Raw genomic sequence first — 18,218 nt, forward strand, 5'->3', positions numbered from 1 at the left:
TGATGGTGATGTCATACCGAGGTTTTTTACCTGACTGATAAGAAAGCACGAATGCCTATGAGCGAGTAATCAGGGGACCGACAGCTTAAGGTCCTCTCCGAGGGCCCTGGTAATGAGGATAAATGCCTTACCAAAGGGCACTAGCGCACCACTTGGGAATCGAACCCGGGTCACCGGAATCCGAAACCCCCGCTCTACCGACTGAGCTATCGCGCAATGATGGTGGTGGTGATGCCGGTGGTGATGATGATGACGATGGTGATGATGATGTTGATGATGATGATGGTAGTATAGTGATGGTGTACTGTGGCAAACGATGATAGGCCTACATTTTTTATGATGACGATTCGTGCCTTGATTGCATGTATTTCCAACTTCTGATGCCTCATATTGTAGAGACCTCCATATACATGAGGGAATTCTGCACTGGCTTTTGACGAAACCGTGAAAACGCCATCTACTTTCAGATACCGTACATCGCGGCCGAGGTGTTCAATTCAAACATGGCGCCGTACAGTGGAATCGTCATTTTGATATCAGTTTTTGTCACATTTCATTGCTGCGATGCCATGATAGATGGGCTTTACTGTGGCAAAGAAAATTGTTACGACGGTAAGTGTATTTTGCTCACGATTTCTTTGTTTCTAGGCCTACCCTTATTATTAACGTAGGCCTAGGATGAGAAAAGTAAATCTCGCCAATTTTAATTGCAGTCCCACATGTTAATAAATGAGTTTGCTAAAAAAGTTTTAGTAAAGCGGGTTGCCAGGAACAAGCGCCAGAATTGGAACGCTGATATACAGTGTATGTGTTGAAGTGATTGCTGCACTAGAATTAATTTTCTTAAAAAAATATTTTTACCAATGTTCCTTAACTAGGGAGTTATATTTGGTCTTAATTCTTATAAAATAATCCCTGTCAAGCCTGTGACTGTGAGTGTGACTGTATCCTGAAATAAGTCGCCTCTCTTCTCGATCGAGTGTACATGTCATGTGTGTGTGTGTGTGCGTGCTCACTTGCTGTGTAACTTAATAAATGGGAGAGGAAAGAAGTCACAGCCTCTGACGAAATGAATGGCAGTGAACATGGTGAATGGAGTGGTGACCAGGATAATGGCATTTATTTAATATTTGCCATGTTATTTTGTTAAATAGTCTGGCATGATTGGATTTCCAATTGAAACGATTGAGGAAACCCTGAATTTGGAAGGACATATCAAAATCAGATGTTCTGAATTCCGAATGGAGTGTTCCAAAAATCATAAGTTAGCTCAGTTATCATGCCTATTATTAAAAAAGGAATCTGAAAACTGTCTGATTCTATGCTGTTATTTTAACATCCAGCCGACAGCCTCATGATAAAAATAGAAGAAGTAAGACAACATTTGCAATTGTAAGTTCAGAGCCCTCTGAATTTACATGTAATGTTAGGCTTTGCCTGAACTTGTTTTACATTTAAAATCGAGTCAAGTGCCCCATATTTGACAATATTTGTGGTTCCAAAAGATTTTATTTATTTCCACCAGTGTTTGTTTAATACATGAAGGCCTATAAATGTATATTAACAGTCTGTTCATTTATTGTGTAGTGTTCTAATATTTTTAGTTCTTTTATTGTTGTTGAAAGATCCATATTTTTATGTTTCCATCTAGGATTTCAAGACTAATGAAAACTGGGCAACCACTATTTTTTTAGCCTGGCTGTTACAGCAAAGTATTGCTTTGAAATATTTTGCTAATTTTTCTTATCAGCGCACAGTGATTACTGTTTTTCTCTCAGATGAAATAATGCACAATGATAATTTACTTAAGTATACAAATTTTTACAAACTATGGATTTTGAGGGGTTGTTTTTGTTGACTACTTGACTTAAGACTTTGTAACCACATCCACATTCTTTGTGTCTAATAGTACTTTTCCTTTTTTTTAATTATTTCATCCCTTTTCAGTTCTTGGTGTCTCCAAGGATGCAGAAAAGGTAAGAACACTGTAAGGCTGCGTTTATGCGACCTCGACCCAGAATCATGATTTGAATCATGATTCAAAACAGCAGCATGAATCACGATCCGACAGAATCAGCGTTTATACGACCATCTTTCTAAAGCTGTTTCTCCCTGAATTCGGGCCGATCCAGTGCGCATCACAGTGCGCAGTTTGACCCAGGAAGTATAGGTCAACATTTTCGCACGTGTTTCTAACTTCACGTCGGCTGCTAGATTTTTGCTGCCGCCGGAGCTAACGCGCGATCGTTTGTGCAAGTGCAACGCTTACTCGGCTTCCGAAAAATAAATCTTTTACTTCCAGAATTCCGTGTATTGTACCTCGTATTGTTTTTGATCGGGAACCAGAAGGGGTCATCATCCTCCCTCCCACCTCCCGATCGATTTTTCTTGTCTATGATGGTCCTGTACTGGGCACGAATTCTGTTAATTTTGTCTCGACAGGCGGTGCCACATCTCCGTTGAAATCCCTCCCTCGCAAGCGCCGCTGAAAGGGATCGTCTTATTTCTGTGAATCCCGGTAAGGGATGCTTGTGCTTCAGGCTGAGCCCAAAGCACAAGCAGAGCCCTGAGTTCATCGTCAGTCCAATTTGTGCCTTTGGAACTTGAAGAAATGATTGATGAAAACAATGAAATATAGAAATGACGCTACAGTACAACCCCGGGGGTACAATACACAGAATGATAATTCCTAAATGCTGGCAATACTGCTACACGAAAATTAACCTGCACGAAACACAGCGCGCGCCTTTGAGTCGAACCCGGGAAGAAGCACGACACAATGACGTCATAGAATCATGATTCAAATCACGATATCGTTTATACGACCTTTTTCGTTCGTGATTCTACAGAAACGTCTTTCCAAACGCCCCTTTTTTCGTGTTTCATGTTTGTGATTCTAATCATGATTATATTCAATTTCGACTAAACGCAATCGTGATTCTGCAGAATCGTGATTTGAATCATGATTCTAATCATGATTCTAGGGTAAAAAAGTGTCGAATAAACGCACCCTAAATCAGGGAGCTGTGTCACAAAGATTTAAAGGAGAATGAAACCATTGGAACAAGATAGCTTGTGTGAGAACAGAAAAATCAAAGAAACAGATCAACAAAAGTTTGAGAAAAGTCGGACAAATAATGAGAAAGTTATGAGCATTTGAATATTGCAATCACTAATGCTATGGAGATGGCAAATTGGCAATGCGACAAAGATGTGTGATGTCACTTGTGAAGAACTCTCCCCATTACTTTAGTATATATTTCACTTGAATTGCCTCTTTTATCACATCTATCCATAGATCATGTGTTCTTTCTACATGAGGGCATGTAATACATATTTTTTAAGAATACATCATGGATAGAGAGTTTGTATCATCATAAGAAAAAGCAAAAAGAGACATTTTGAGGGTATTTTATAGTCCACCAAAGGGAAAGTTGTTCATCAGTGACATCACACATCCTTGTCGCATTGCCAATGGGAGGATCTCCATAGCATTAGTGATTGCAATATTCAAATGCTCATAACTTTCTCATTATTTGTCAGATTTTTCTCAAACTTTCTTTATTCTTATTCTTTGATTTTTCTGTTTCTACACAAGCCTATATGTTCCAAAGGTTTCATTCCCCTTTAAGAATGACTTAGAGTCGCATTTAAATGCCTAGCTGCTTGCGCTATAAAAGACATCGCCGCATTGGTCAGATCATGGCAAGTGGACGCGCACAACTGCGTACTGATCAATAAGATTGCGCGTTGCATGTCATGTACGTGGCATCATTTAAATGCGACTCTAAGTCGACTTAAATCTTTGTGAAATGTACCCCAGGAACTTTCGCTCTCTGTGAGTTGGGCCATGAACCCCTCTGTGCTGAATTATTTTCAGGAGGGAAACAATAGATTCTTTGTTTGAGCGTGAAATGCGAAGTCTGCATGGCACCGATTGTCCATTGGTGCAGAGTATATTGGAAAGGGTGAAAAAATTAATTGGTTAATATTCTATTTCATAAGCTTATTATGATATGTAACAGTTAAAAGATACTGAAATCCTTGAAACTGATTGGCCGATAGTAAATTTGTTTTGAAAATTGTGCATTTGTTATTATAACAATTCTTTGTGGAAAAGGGACCCAGAGGTCTTTGAGAAAAAAAAATCTGAATGCCTGTGTGGGATATAAGAACACCTGCATCTGTCTTTTCATTGCCAATCCCTATATTTATTCATCATTGAAAAAAATAAACGGGGAATGCCACCGTCGAAATGAAAATATCAAAATCCCTTTATACTTTGTTCTCTTTCCTTTTAGCTATTTAAAATGAAGTGAATTTTCACTTAAATCCCAATTCGGGTATTCATACTTTACTTACTCACATGGGCAAATGTTCATTACACATTTCAGTGGGTTTGAAACTGAAAAAGGGCAGATTTTAGGACTGATTTTTATGTGAATAAAAAAAAATGGTCAGGCAATGCTGTTTTCAACAAGTACACTATATTCTGTATTTTTTTCAGTCTGAAATAGCCAAGAATTACAGACAGCTCGCTAGAAAGTACCATCCAGACAAGAATAAGGTAATTATCTTTTATCTGATTACCCTTAATGTTTTTTTTACATAAATTACTAAATGATTTTTTATTATGATTAATAATATCAGTATTATTGGGTATTGTGTTCATTTTTTTTCAGATATGGTAGAGTATTAGTTTAGCTTTAAATTGATACCTATTTCATGACAATATCTTTCCGTTCAAGAGCATGATCGGTTCATCACGGACGGACATTTGATAGATTTTGAAAGTTTTGAAGGCTTGTAACAAATTAGGAATAAGATGAACAAGGTTCCTTTGTGTTTTATAGTGAAGGGTAGGACATAGTATGCTGAATGATTAAAAAAGTTTGTTGCCATGGTTACCTACAAACACAGGTATCCACTAAATGTGCCATATCACGGACGGACAAGATAGAAATGTGGTTTTTAGAATTTTTGTACATTTTTATTGTTTCTATCTAAACAGCTTTACATGGACCAATTATTGTTAATGCACCTAACACTCGGGTATGTTAGCTTCTATGTTCAGCATATTGAATTCTTAACCAATATCAAACTTCCGAGAGAATTGCAAATATTTTCCATCACGGACGGACATCATGGACGGACATCACGGACGGACACAATTAAAATACAATGGAAGTACTCTGTAAAAAGTTCTTAGTACTTTTTTGGTAAACAAATGCAATTGTTTTGATGATTTGTACATATTTTAATAATATTAAACAGTATTAGTTGCACAATCAAGTTGCTACAACTTCAATCAAGTTGCTGCAACTTGATTTAAGATGTAGCAACTTGATTTCTATGCTAGACGCACAGTATAATCTAGACATACGATTGCTCTTAACACATTTCTTGTCAAAATCGAACGTAAAGAATAGGTGATGTACAACTGTATAATAAAAAAAAATAAAAAACGTAAAAAGCCATTGATATGCAGGCAGAAAGGAGCAAATTCACATGACAGTCCTTTTACTTTCAGAAGATGTTAGTATTCATAGAGAATTAGCAAGTGAAAAGACTTTAAATGAAAAATTGACATCCTGGTTCTTCCCGCATACATTTTTTACATAGTTTTTGTGGCTCAACTTACCCCAGACGATGGCACAACTTACCCCACAGATGGGGCAAGTTGAGCAATTTGACATCCTTTTTTTCAAAGGTCACAATGACATTCAGCGTGGGGGTAGAAAGTTATATATAGGTGAAAAATATTTCCCAAGAATCAAATTTAAAGGTAAGGTACTTATTTCTACAATATTACTAGTCATATCAATTCTAACGTGCAAAATACAAAAAGTGTCACAACTTACCCCGCCTTCCCCTATTGTCTTTTTAAAGTGTAGAATACAAGTAGGTTCAAAATCAACAGCTAGTTGATTATTGATCATGTTGATACAAGAATATTTATGATCATGATGATTTTAGGCATTAATTTTCCAAGAGCAAAGATGTTTTTTTAAGGTCCAAAAACTAAATCTAAAAGATTAACAGGTAACTGATTCTTATGCTTGTTTGTTGGATCAACACTTGTCAGGGGCTCTCTTTAAATCCATCTTTTGCATATATCAAAGCGGAGACACCCCATAACACCAACAGCCCTCATGTATTTAGGCCCTGACCGAATCCAAAATTGAAATTGATATTCCAATCCAAAGCTTAACTTCTAAACACTACATTGCAAGCTTTATGCATTTTCACAGTTTACCAGATAAGCGATTTGCTTAAAATTAGCTCCAAAATGGACTTCGAAAAAAGGTATTCATGTAATTTTCACAAACCTATGTTCTGTTAGAAGCATTGTGAATCCATAAGTTTGTACATGGAAAAATTGATTTTTCTGCTTATCAGATTATGCATTGCATTCTACTTCTTCTCCATCACTTTCTGCAAGCTTGAATTGATGAAATCTACAGCTTTGGACTTGTTCTTGCCATACTTTGTTTCCCGCTTTTTTGGCATATACAATACATGCAGCTTTTCAACTTTATCTGCATTCCAATAATGCTTAACAATTTTCCTGACAACAATATAGCCCCAATAACGGCCAAACAAAGATATCACAAAAAATTGTGAAAAGTTGTAGGCTTATTCCATTTGAGTTCTGAATAATTCTCAGAGCCATTTTTCACTGCAATTAGAAGCTAAAATTAAACTCATAATCTGCATTTGCATATATGAATCTTTCCACAAGTATTTCACTCGTCCGGCCGTGATGAAATTAATGTCCGTCCGTGATCATTTTTCATTGATTTATTAAATGCATAAAATGTATGGATTTTAGCTATGTTCAAATAAAATGATGAACAGTGTCCAGTGAATACTTCTACACACTTTTATTTCTGTTTCTATTCTGATAAAGAATAAAAAGCTGAGTCCATAGACATTATCCTAATAAAAATGATCACGGACGGACATTAATTTCATCACGGACGGACGGAAATGTTAACATCTACAAGGAAAGTTTACTTCCCATATTTTTTTCCTACTAATTTATGTTTGATGATAGATTAATGTTCAGAGTGCAAGACCATTAAAAAAAATTGGAGTAACTTTGAAAACAATAAAACTAGAGTGAAATGAATTTGAGTGAATTAACTTTGTCCGTCCGTGATCAAATTAATGTCCGTCCGTGATCATTTTTGACTGACTTTATGATATGGATAAAATGTATGGATTTTAGCCATGTTCAAATAAAATAATGTACAGTGTTTAGAGAGATGCCTCTAAACCTTTTTATTTTTTATTTCTACTCTGATAAAGAATAAAAAAACTTTTCATCTTTTTTTCCATCACGGACGGAAATTTCAAAATGGAAATGTTAACACCTACCAAAAAAAATTAGTTCCCAATATTTTTTTTCTACTATATTATGTCTGATAATAGAGAAATGTTCAGAGTGCAAGAACATCTAAACCAAATTAGAGTAACTTTAAAAACAATAAAACTAGAGTGAATTTAATTTGAGTAAAAATGTCCGTCCGTGATGAGAGGTAGCAGCACCCCCATGAATAAAATGGACTATTCCGGTATTTTCGGAATAATCAATCTTCATGAAACTTAGTTTTTTGAAACCTGAGATATCAAAGATTATTTTAAAAGCAAATTTGATAAAAGTACCTTAAAAAATTTTTTTCACCTCAATGCGAACCCTTAACCGATCATGCTCTCAACTAAGATATCGTATGTTTAAGTGAATGAAGATTAAAAAAGTGTAACACCGCCACTTTTTTGTGGGGCGAGTTCAAGACACATGGCCATAAGTGCTTACCAAAGTGCTTTGCTAATATCCTGATGAAATATTATTATACAACTCCCAAGAATGTTCTGCAATCTAATTGGTCCAAATCGGATCACATGATATTCAGCGAATTGCATCCAAAATGCACTCTGACATCAGAGTGCAGGATAGTGTGAGGTCTGGAATGATCTAGAATTATCTAGAATTAAGATCAAAATATGGCATTCGGGGCAACTCAGTAACACAGGGGAGGGGGGGGTGTACAAAACAAATAATGCACATATTCTTGTGCATAGAGGACCTAAATAATGAACTCTGTGCTTGACTCGCCAAATGGATATACCGCACTCGGTCCTGCAGACCTCGGTGCGGTATATCCATTGGCTCTTCTCGCACATCGTTCAAAATTTGGCCCTGCATGCATGCACTTACATGTACATGTATGTGCATTATTTGTATAATATGTCCTAATATCCACTCTTTGTTTGTTTCACCACAATGTGTTTTTGGTATTACCTCAATACTGCAGCCTTAGCATATTAAGTGAACATCTCTCCATATATCAGGGGCCGGTTTCATAAAGACGACTGTTGTAACTTTGCCATTATGGCTACTACCATGGCAACAGTGCTCAGCAGCCAATCAAAATCAAGGTTACCATGGTAGTTGCCATAACAGCAAAGTCACAACAGTTGCAACTCTTTATGAAACGGGCCCCTGGCCTACATCTACATGTATATCTCAAAGGTGTTGTTTCCTTTCTTATGTGTAGGATGCTGGTGCCGAAGAACGATTCCAAGCAATAGCCACTGCCTATGAAATCTTGCGAGATGAGGAGCAGCGAAAAGATTATGATTACATGCTGGACAATCCAGGTGAAACCTTTTATTGCTTGCAAAATTCCCAAATTTGTTAATGTCGTAGTTTTTATCGTTTTACAGTCTTTATAAAGTTATTTAGGATTCCTGTAAGGTGCTATTTGTTCTAAAATTATGCCTTGATTTGATGTTTGGAAATGTTCAGCTTGTGAAAATCAGTGCAGTAAAATAGACCTTATCTTTCCTTATGATTGATCCGATCAATCGTAACCATATGGAAATCCATCAGTGTTATAATTTTTTCTACAAAAAATTGCACGATGTCCTTTTTATGCAAAAGAGAAGCGCAGTGAATTTTCAAGAAAACAATGCATGAATATACATCACAGCTAGAAAATATTTTGAACAAACATGCATAATTAATAGATGTTGACGTTGCTAGCCGTCCATAGTTGCGATTGATCGGATCAATCATAACTTTTGGATAATGGCCCTGGTAAACATGACCAAAGAAAATAATGCAGTTATCAAAGTCTCCATGGAATCATACAAAAAAAATTGTTACAACTAGTTGAACTTAAAAAACAAATAATGGTTACATGAAAAAGCGCTCTATACTTTCTAAGAGCTTTACGTGTAGGGGTAGGGGTAATGATTATTACGGGGGCTTGAATGCACTGAGCGCTGAAAGGCAGCTCGAGCTAAAGCCAGGGTAATAATAATAATAATAATAGCAATGGACCTCGGAATAGATTATTTCTAGATAGATGAAGCTATATAAATGCCTATTACTATTATTATCATTAATGAATTAAATATTACCCTGGTTGTTGGATCCACACAGAAAGTGCACCATCTCCACTCTCGGGGAGTATCCTGGCCAGGCAACTGCTTATCGGTGCACACATGCCAATCCAATCCATAGACGTTCACATCCTACTGGGTACCCATTTAACACTTGAGTGGAGAGTGACAAACGTGGATAAGTGCCTCTTCAAAGGACAACAGCCTTGGGTGGGATTTGAACCCTCAACCCTTGGTTTAAGAGTCAAGTGACTGAACCACTACACCATCACAAATGATATTTCTTGTTATTTGTTTTCAGATGAGGTTTACAGACATTACTACAGATATTACAGACGCAGGGTAGCACCGAAGGTTGATGTAAGGATAGTCATTGCTGTGTCCATCAGTGTCGTCTCTGCAATACAGGTATTTTGTTTGTGCTGTGGCCGAGTGCTCTAAAGACCACCGCACACTTTGCAATTGATTGGTCTGTGACCCGATTTGGGAACAGAACGTAGTCGAATTTGATGCTAATATTGAGACATGGAATATCATTCTCTGTAATGTTCTAAATCATTTTACAAATACCTACTTTCAAATCTATGGCTATGCTTTAATCATTCTTATAAGAATAAAAGCGGATTTGATATGAGTCGTAATGACGTCATAGCCATTGTACGATTGGCTACGATTGTAAACTTATTTGGCTTTTACTCCAAAATGAAGGCTTGCACTCATCCAAAATTGTTATAACTCGAGAAGTATTTGGTTTCAGATCAAAGAGTTTTCTTTTTTTTACTCTTGATGTTAAATTTATGTTCTGAATATATCAGATAATTGTGATATCTAGATCTGAAGATGAGTTTCCCTTTTTGTGGGACGCAATGGGTGATTTCAACATAGGTGGCGCAAGCGGGAAGGGGGGGGGACAGGTCCCCACCTAAATTTGAGGTGGTGGGGACGGTCCTCCCTAAATTTTGGTGTAGTTTGTAGTTTCCCATTCACCCGGGGATTGGAAAAATCATGATTTCAATTTGGGTGTTGGTGTTGATATTGATAATCTGCAGTCCACGAAGAGGAAGCAAACGGGATGAAACGTTTAAAATTAGCTTTTACAGTTAAATGCAAAACGTTAGAGCTTTATACAGTTTGATAAAATGTAACATTATTATCTTTTGACGTAGACTCTTTCCTGCGTACATTTTAAATGATTGGCAGCGCAGTGCTAAGGCATGACGTTATTGATAACGCGATTGGTATCATTCCTCTAAACCCAGCTCTGTGTTGGAGCTCGGTTCAGCAGCCTTTTCATGCTCTCAACACCAACACCTAATACCATGCTTGAAATTACCCTCTGTGAAGTCTTATTGTAACCGTAGCATTTAAGGCATTTTCATTCTTTTTTCCTTTGCAGTATTTTAGTTGGTGGTCTAGGTATAATACTGCTATAAAGTATCTGGTTACTGTTCCAAAATACAGACTTAGGGTAAGTGTTAATAAAGAAATCAGTGTCAAAATATGATAAAGTTGAGTCGATACTTGTGTTAGCCTTTTTTGCAAACCATAGAACAATTTTTTTTTTTCAATGCCATTTTTCTTGTCAGGAACACTGATGGGATAAAAAAAATTGTTGCTTGAAATAAAATTTGCATCAGATTTTCACTTAAAATCATGCTTTTGAGCAATATTTGGTCTAGCATGCACTTTCACAATGTTGTGTAACATTACTTAGAGCCATGTAAAAATCAGGCATCACAACTTTGATGATAGACACAAACTAGCTAAACGATGTAGATTCAAGGGTGTTGTAGAAGGGATTCAAGTTCTGTAATTGGCCCATTTCAAATAATCTGCCCTTCTGAAATATTGTAGAACTATCTTGAAGTTATAGCTAAATGTCTATATATTTTTATCATGTTTATTCTGTGTTAAAGGTTAAAAAAAGTACCCGGTAGCCTCAGCAAACAGTCATTTTATGAGTATTAAGTCTTTAAAATGAATTGAAGGTTAATATTAAACCACCATATTATCACAGATCTAGATCTGGTACATTGAAATAAGCTTATCTGTGTGAAATCAGGAATAATCTGAAAACCAATAATTCTGATGATCACTGACACGAAGATGCATATGTGGGACAGTGTATTACTATCGCTTGGTCAAATACCCAACATTTTACGTCCAGAATTCTGTGTTTATCTTGCTCATTTCTCAATAATTTTTCACAGAGCCGTTTGGCACATATTTTTTTTATTTATTCATAAAAACACTAGGGTGGTCATTTTATTGAATTCTGTTCAAACTCATCTTGAGATCATTACTACAGCTTGCATTTATCGTAAATGTACTTTATTGTTTGCTTTTGTAGGCACAGGATATTGCCAAAAAGCAAGGTTTACTGAATGACTCGGTCAGAAAACGAGGGAGGAAAAGCAAGGTATGACCAAGTGGTATTGCTTTTGCAGTACAGTTGCCAATTTGAAGAACAAGAGCAGGGCCCCGTCTTACAAAGATTTACGATTTAACCGATCAACCAAAACTATGGAAAGCCAGCAACGTCAACATCTATAATGCATGTTTGTTCAAAATGTTATCTAGAGCGATTATAGTTTCGTTGTTGAAAATTCAGTGTGCTTCTCTCTCTTAACAAAGGACATTACGCAAATTTACTGGAGAAAACAATCATGACATTGATGGATTTACATATAGTTTAAGATGATCAGATCAATTGTAACTTTTTGTAGGACTGGGCTCTGATCATTAGGGCTTCAGAAAATAATAATGAGTTGCATGGGTCGTGATAAGGTAGAAAACTAGTTATTGGCCTACGAACGACATTTACATATTCAAATGACTAAAATGCTTCTTGATGTTCAGGAATAGCACGTCCCTTATCCAAATAATGGAATATTTTAATTATGATTTTGCATCAGATATTTGCACCTATTAAAAAAAAATGAATTAAAGAAGTAATACAGAGTTTACAGTATGCCCAGAAGTGTGTTCACATTTTTTGTACACAATAAAAAACACTGACCCACATGAACACATCCCTTTTTACTCTCCTGTTTTCCCTCTTTGTGCCCCCCCCCTTTCTTTTCTTTACTCAAGAGTAGGGGGAGGGGGCCACCCCATGCATTTTCTTATTGGAGCATTTTGCGATTTTCCATAACACCCCAGAAATTGTTTGAGAGTATGTTTGAATTTCAAAACTTTTTATATTTTCTCTATTTATTACAGGAAGCAATGCGAGAAGAAGAGGAACAAATTCTAAGACAAGTAGTAGAAGAAAATGCTGATATACGGTGAGGATTATATCTCTCTCTCTCTTCTCTAACTTTCACCCTTGTCTCTATTTGTCCCCCACCTCCCCTCCCACAACTCCTGTCTCCCAACTTCATAAAAATGCTACATCTGCAATAAGTTAAGCCCAGTATCTTTTGGACATGATATGGTCGTAGGAAAAAAACTAATGTCTTTGTAAATGGAATTGATTAGCATGAAGAATGCAAAAAATGGAAACATAAGCGAATAAATGCAAATTGAAATCGATTTTGGTATTGCAATATTGCTTTAATTGCTTTCAATTAGTTTGCATGTCCTAGAGTCTGTTTTTTGGCAGTATACTTTGATAGGTCAGTTAGATGTAAAAAAATTAGGTTTTTTTTTGGGGGCAGTGTGACTCAAGTCCGCATACATTCGTAATTCCGAAGGTTCGTTAGTCCAAAAGTTCAAAATTTTGAAGGTTCGTTAGTCCGAAAACGAAATGAAGTTTGTAATTCTGAAGGTTCGTTAGTCCGAAAACGAAATGATTAACACACCTTATTTCGTGTTCGGACTAACAAACCTTCAGAACAACGAACCTTATTTTGTTTTTAGATTGATGAACCTTCGGAACTACGAACCTTATTTCGTTATCGGATTAACGAACCTTCGGAACATCAAACCTTATTTCGTTTTCGGATTATCGAACCTTCGGAATAACGTCACAAATTTTCAGATTAACAAACCCTTGTACATTTTTGGATTAACGAACATCGAGGTAAATGCAATTTACGTGTGGCGGAATTACGAACCTTCGGAATAAAGAACATTTGGAATTGTGAAGTGTAACCACAGCGTCACATTCTGTTAAAAATACACACAGAAATGCATTGAGTGAATTTTACATACACACAATACTCAATAGTGATGCATGCATTGTATTGTACTGTGTACACACTAAACTTTTCTTAAGAGTATACCAATCAATATCTCTTGTAAATTGATTTAGCATCGGTCTGTCCTAAACACCTCTTTATTTTGCACCTTGGAATTAATGTGGCACAGGAGGGATTGGGTGATTTTAAGTCTGGTGTTGGCCTTGGTGTTAGTGTTGAAATTTGGATTGCTTCCCCTAGCTCCGAAACTTATTCAGATTTTGTACAAATGACCCAGATCACATTATTGACATCTCAACACCTAGTGAGTCACTTTTCAGGACCATCTTCATTCTATGTTTGGTGTTATAATCGTGTAAAAATTGACCTAACATTAACACCAAAAGGTCAACACCGAACTTGAAATCACCCATTATGTCCGTGGTGGGCAAACAATTAACAGCACTTTTCTTCACCTAATTTTTTTTATTACAGGGGAGGTTACAGTAAACCAAAAATTACAGATGTTTTATGGGTCCAGTTGATACTGCTCCCTGTCACAATAGCAAAATATTTCTACTGGTACGCTCGGTGGACATGGAAATTTACGATACTAAGGGAGCCGTTCGGCCTGGAAGAAAAACACTACATCATTAGAAAATACATGCGGGTTACGCAGTTACAATATGAAGTAAGTATTTTTTTATTTTCTTTACGATGGATTTGTAAAAAGTTAGCTATTCTTTTGCTTCTGTGATTAGCTTTTGACCAAATTGTTGCAATGCATCATTACTGATATTTTCAATAATTGAGAGTGTAGATATGATTGATAAGGGTACATGAACAACAACTTGACTTTTAAAGTGATCGCACCTGACGATTCCATGAAAAACAATCAGCTGCCGTTTTATATAGTTCTTCCAAATAAAAAAAACCTTGCAATTTTAAGTACTTGCAAGCCTAGACCAATGGCTTCAGTCTCTGTATTTTGGTTGTTCCACTGAACTTTATTGGCTCCACTCACCAATTACAGAGACTGAAGGTCTAGCTTGATCTGTACAGGGACTCAATTGCCATATGTTTATGAAGTAAGTTTGGAAGTGAGACTTGCGCGACAGCCGAAGTAAGTCACTTTTTTCTCCTTTTAAGTTTATTTTTTCTGTTTTTGGTGCATTTCAGGCCAAAATGGAATAATTTTGCTATAGGTGCAGTACACTGTGCCTACATGTTTTTTGTAGCTAGAAAACCAAAGATCCCCGCGGGGGGGGGGTTATATTGCGAACCCCCGAATGGCACCTTCACAAGCCGTCTGTGTATGAGGAGAATTAAAAAAATGTTTAAAACTCCTCGAAACAGACAGCTGCCAGCTGTATACTGCAAGCCATGACTGACTCATGAGTTTCTAATAAGACATTTACAATTGGTAGAACAACTTTAAGTATCTACTGTTGATGGGAAAAGCTCTTTCTTGACCAGTCACATTACAGATTCTCCAGCATAATAATTTACGCATTTTTCAGACTCTAAATCCTTTTTTTTTCACTCCTTTCTTCCATAGGGTATAGAGGAGGCAGAAAAGGAGATGTTTTTGAAACGAGAATTATGGATACCTGAAAATTTCAAGGTAACTAAAGATTGAGATCATTTGGAGGAAACAAAGTGCTCTCTATTCCGGTGGAGGTCACCTACCACATCATGTGTTATCCTATCACGTTTCATAAAAGGCCCTTCAAAGCTCGTGCTAGCCACTATATTTTAAGATAATTCCCTGACTGATGAAGTTTTCAGTGTCAATATCCACTCCTGTTTGCATGCATGTCCTTGTTTTCTTTTCATAATTTTATGAATTCTTGATTCATTTGCATCAAATACTCCTGAAAGTGGATGCTCGACACCATATTTTTAAATCATTCCCAACTGAACAGGTTTTCAATATCATTGCCTACCTAAATTCTGCATGTGTCTGCTTGTTTTCTTTGTTTATAGTGTTATAAACACTTAATGTTCTTGGTGCTGTACAAGAGCAAATTCATATTGAAAGGTCATGCTAGACATTGGGTGATTTCAAGTTCAGTGTTGACCCTTTGGTGTTGGTGTTAGGTCAATATTTACACGATTATAACACCAAACATAGAATGAAGATGGTCCTGAAAAGTCACTCACTAGCTGTTGAGATGTCAATAATGTGATCGGGGCTCCGTACCACAAAGGTTTGCGATGAATTGCCAATATGAAAGAACCGCACCGATTGGTTCCTTGTCAGTATTTTAAACCAAATGCGTGTGTAACGTTAATATTGATTGGTCAGTTCATTTAGCGATTGATCGCTAATCTTTGTGTTACGGAGCCCCGGATCAGTTTTACAAACTCTGAATTAGTTTTGGAGCTAGGGGAAGCAATCCAAATTTCAACACCAACACCGGACTTGAAATCACCCATTAAGTTTTGAGATCATTCCCAAGTGATGATGAGGTTTTATGTGTCAATATCCACTCTTTGTTTTCTTTTCATAATTTTACAAATCTTGATTCACTCCCATCACATTCCCTTAAAAGCTGATGAGACACTATTGTAGATCATCCCCCAACTGATGTAACCTTTCAGTATCAATGTCTACCTATCTTAACTTGTTTTATCTTTCACAGATTTATAGAGTACCGAAGTGTGACGTCAGTTGCCATGGTGTCATGGTGGGCTGGTTTTAAACAGAGTCGCAGCTGACGATCGTCAGTGCACATTTGTATGACTGGCTTGTGTCGAAAATAGGTTGCAAGGGGTCAAATTATGACAGCAGCCATTTTCTCTTATGAGAAACACACGCTTTCATTCGCTGGGTTCATTTTGTTTAGAACCGGGCCGCCTTGACACCATGGCAACTGACGTCATCGTTTTTGGGCTCTATACAAACTTGATTCTATTTTGGATGATGTACAATACAGTACCTGGTACTTCTCATCCCACATGAAAGCTAATGCTACACACTATATTTTTGGATCATCCCAAACTGATGAAGTTTCCAGTATCAGTAGCCACTCCAGGGGGCTGCTTCATAAAACTGTTCAGAAGTTAAGAGCGACTTTAAGAATGACTGGTGGTCCTTTCTTAGCGCTTAACCATCGCCAATTCAAGATACCACTTACTGCAAGAAGGGATCACCAGTCGTTCCTAAAGTCGCTCTTAACTTACGAACAGCTTTATAAAACACCCACCAAGGTCCCATAACACAATGGTTAGCGATTATGTAATGCAATCAATCGTAAAAGATTGTGTCCTTTCTGCATGTATTTTCCTGTTTTCTGTTTCGTAGGTTTACAAGCAAGAGAAAGAGGAACAGATGAAAGCCGATCTTGCTGAGAATAGTCGATATAAAAGCTATCGCAGATACATGAAGAACCATGGCACAGGCAGAATGACCTTTCAGGAATAAAATGTTAACTCCTTGGATGCTGAATCCTCCAATTCCCTTAGACTTTGTACCAGTGCCTCTCGGTTCCGGTAGTCTACAGTTAAAGGTGGAGTAAACCTCCAAAATGTGGTTTAGTTTCAATTGATCTAATTCCAATTCGTCCAACTACCAACTCATCTACTATCATTTGGTCTACCATCAGTTCGTCCACTGTCCACATGGTCTTATTGCCATTTCGTCCACTCAATATTTTGTCTACTAACCAGTTGGTCCAACAGCCATTTAGTCCATATACCATTTGTTCTAATTTGAGGGGTGTATTATCTCTCGCATGAATTGTCATATGATGGTTAATATTAATAATGATATAATAATATAGGTATATTTACCCAGAGAAGCCGCTTCAGTTCCGAAAACTGTTCTCCCAGCGGGCCCTGCTATTATTATTACCCCGGCTTTAGCTGAGATGCCTAGGCGCTCAAAGCATTCAAGGAATTTCTTCCTACCGGGTACCCATTCATCTCACCTGGGTTGAGTGCAGCACAGTGTGGATAAATTTATTGCTGAAGGAAATTACGCCATGGCTGGGATTCGAACCCACGACCCTCTTTTTCAAAGTCCGAAGACTTATCCACTGGGCCACAACGCTCCACGTGCTCCAGTGAAGGTTTGAATGGTGGTATGGGCCCTGTCTTGCAAAGATTGATCCAATCAATCGTATGGAAATCCATCAGTGTCATAAATTATTCTATAGGAAATTTGCACGATGTCCTTGGTAAACAAAAAGAAGCACAGTGAATTTTCAAGAAAACAAGGAATGCATGAATATAAATCATAGTTAGAAAATATTTTGAACAAATATGCATAAGAGATGTTGATGTTGCTGGTCGTCCATAGTTGCGATTGATCAGATTAGGTCGCAACTCTTTGTAAGACGGGCCCCTGGAAAGGACTAATAAAAGGGGATAGAAGTAGAAATGAAAGTGGATTTTGGAAAGTAGGGTGACTTATGGAAATGAGTGTAGTCCTTTATTAAAAGGAATGTAAACCAAAATTGGTTTAGAGCCTTGTGTTCATGTATTTGAGACAAGGTTGGCTTGAGTTTGAAAGATGAGTGAAGGCTTTAGTCAACGAAATGACAGTGTTTTTTTTATCTGTCTCAAGGAAGGGTTAAGTTAGAAAATTGATAGAATATTGAATTAAATTGGATTCGGAATAAGAATTTGTGGATGCTTTAAAAATGCAATCACTGTAAATACATGCTTCAAGGCGAAGTTCAC

At 37.0% G+C, this 18,218-nt stretch overlaps 1 protein-coding gene across 2 annotated transcripts; it reads left to right on the plus strand.

Annotated features, from left to right (window-relative positions):
• The first annotated feature begins 439 nt into the window (after positions 1-439).
• On the plus strand, positions 440-17,362 carry LOC121416960 (dnaJ homolog subfamily C member 25 homolog). Of its 2 annotated transcripts, XM_041610495.1 has the most exons (11): positions 440-612; positions 1,948-1,976; positions 4,508-4,567; positions 8,562-8,664; positions 9,713-9,819; positions 10,808-10,879; positions 11,762-11,830; positions 12,634-12,698; positions 14,028-14,223; positions 15,091-15,156; positions 16,840-17,362. In XM_041610495.1, exons 1-11 carry the CDS (start codon positions 504-506, stop codon positions 16,957-16,959), a joined length of 996 nt encoding a protein of 331 aa, XP_041466429.1. In that variant the 5' UTR covers positions 440-503; the 3' UTR covers positions 16,960-17,362. The 2 variants fall into 2 exon arrangements, with proteins under 2 accessions (XP_041466429.1, XP_041466430.1); XM_041610496.1 differs by lacking the exon at positions 1,948-1,976 and having other exon boundaries at positions 456-612.
• The last annotated feature ends 856 nt before the right edge of the window (positions 17,363-18,218 follow it).

This window comes from Lytechinus variegatus, chromosome 6 (assembly GCF_018143015.1).
Source record: "Lytechinus variegatus isolate NC3 chromosome 6, Lvar_3.0, whole genome shotgun sequence".
Taxonomy (NCBI): Eukaryota; Metazoa; Echinodermata; class Echinoidea; order Temnopleuroida; family Toxopneustidae; genus Lytechinus; species Lytechinus variegatus.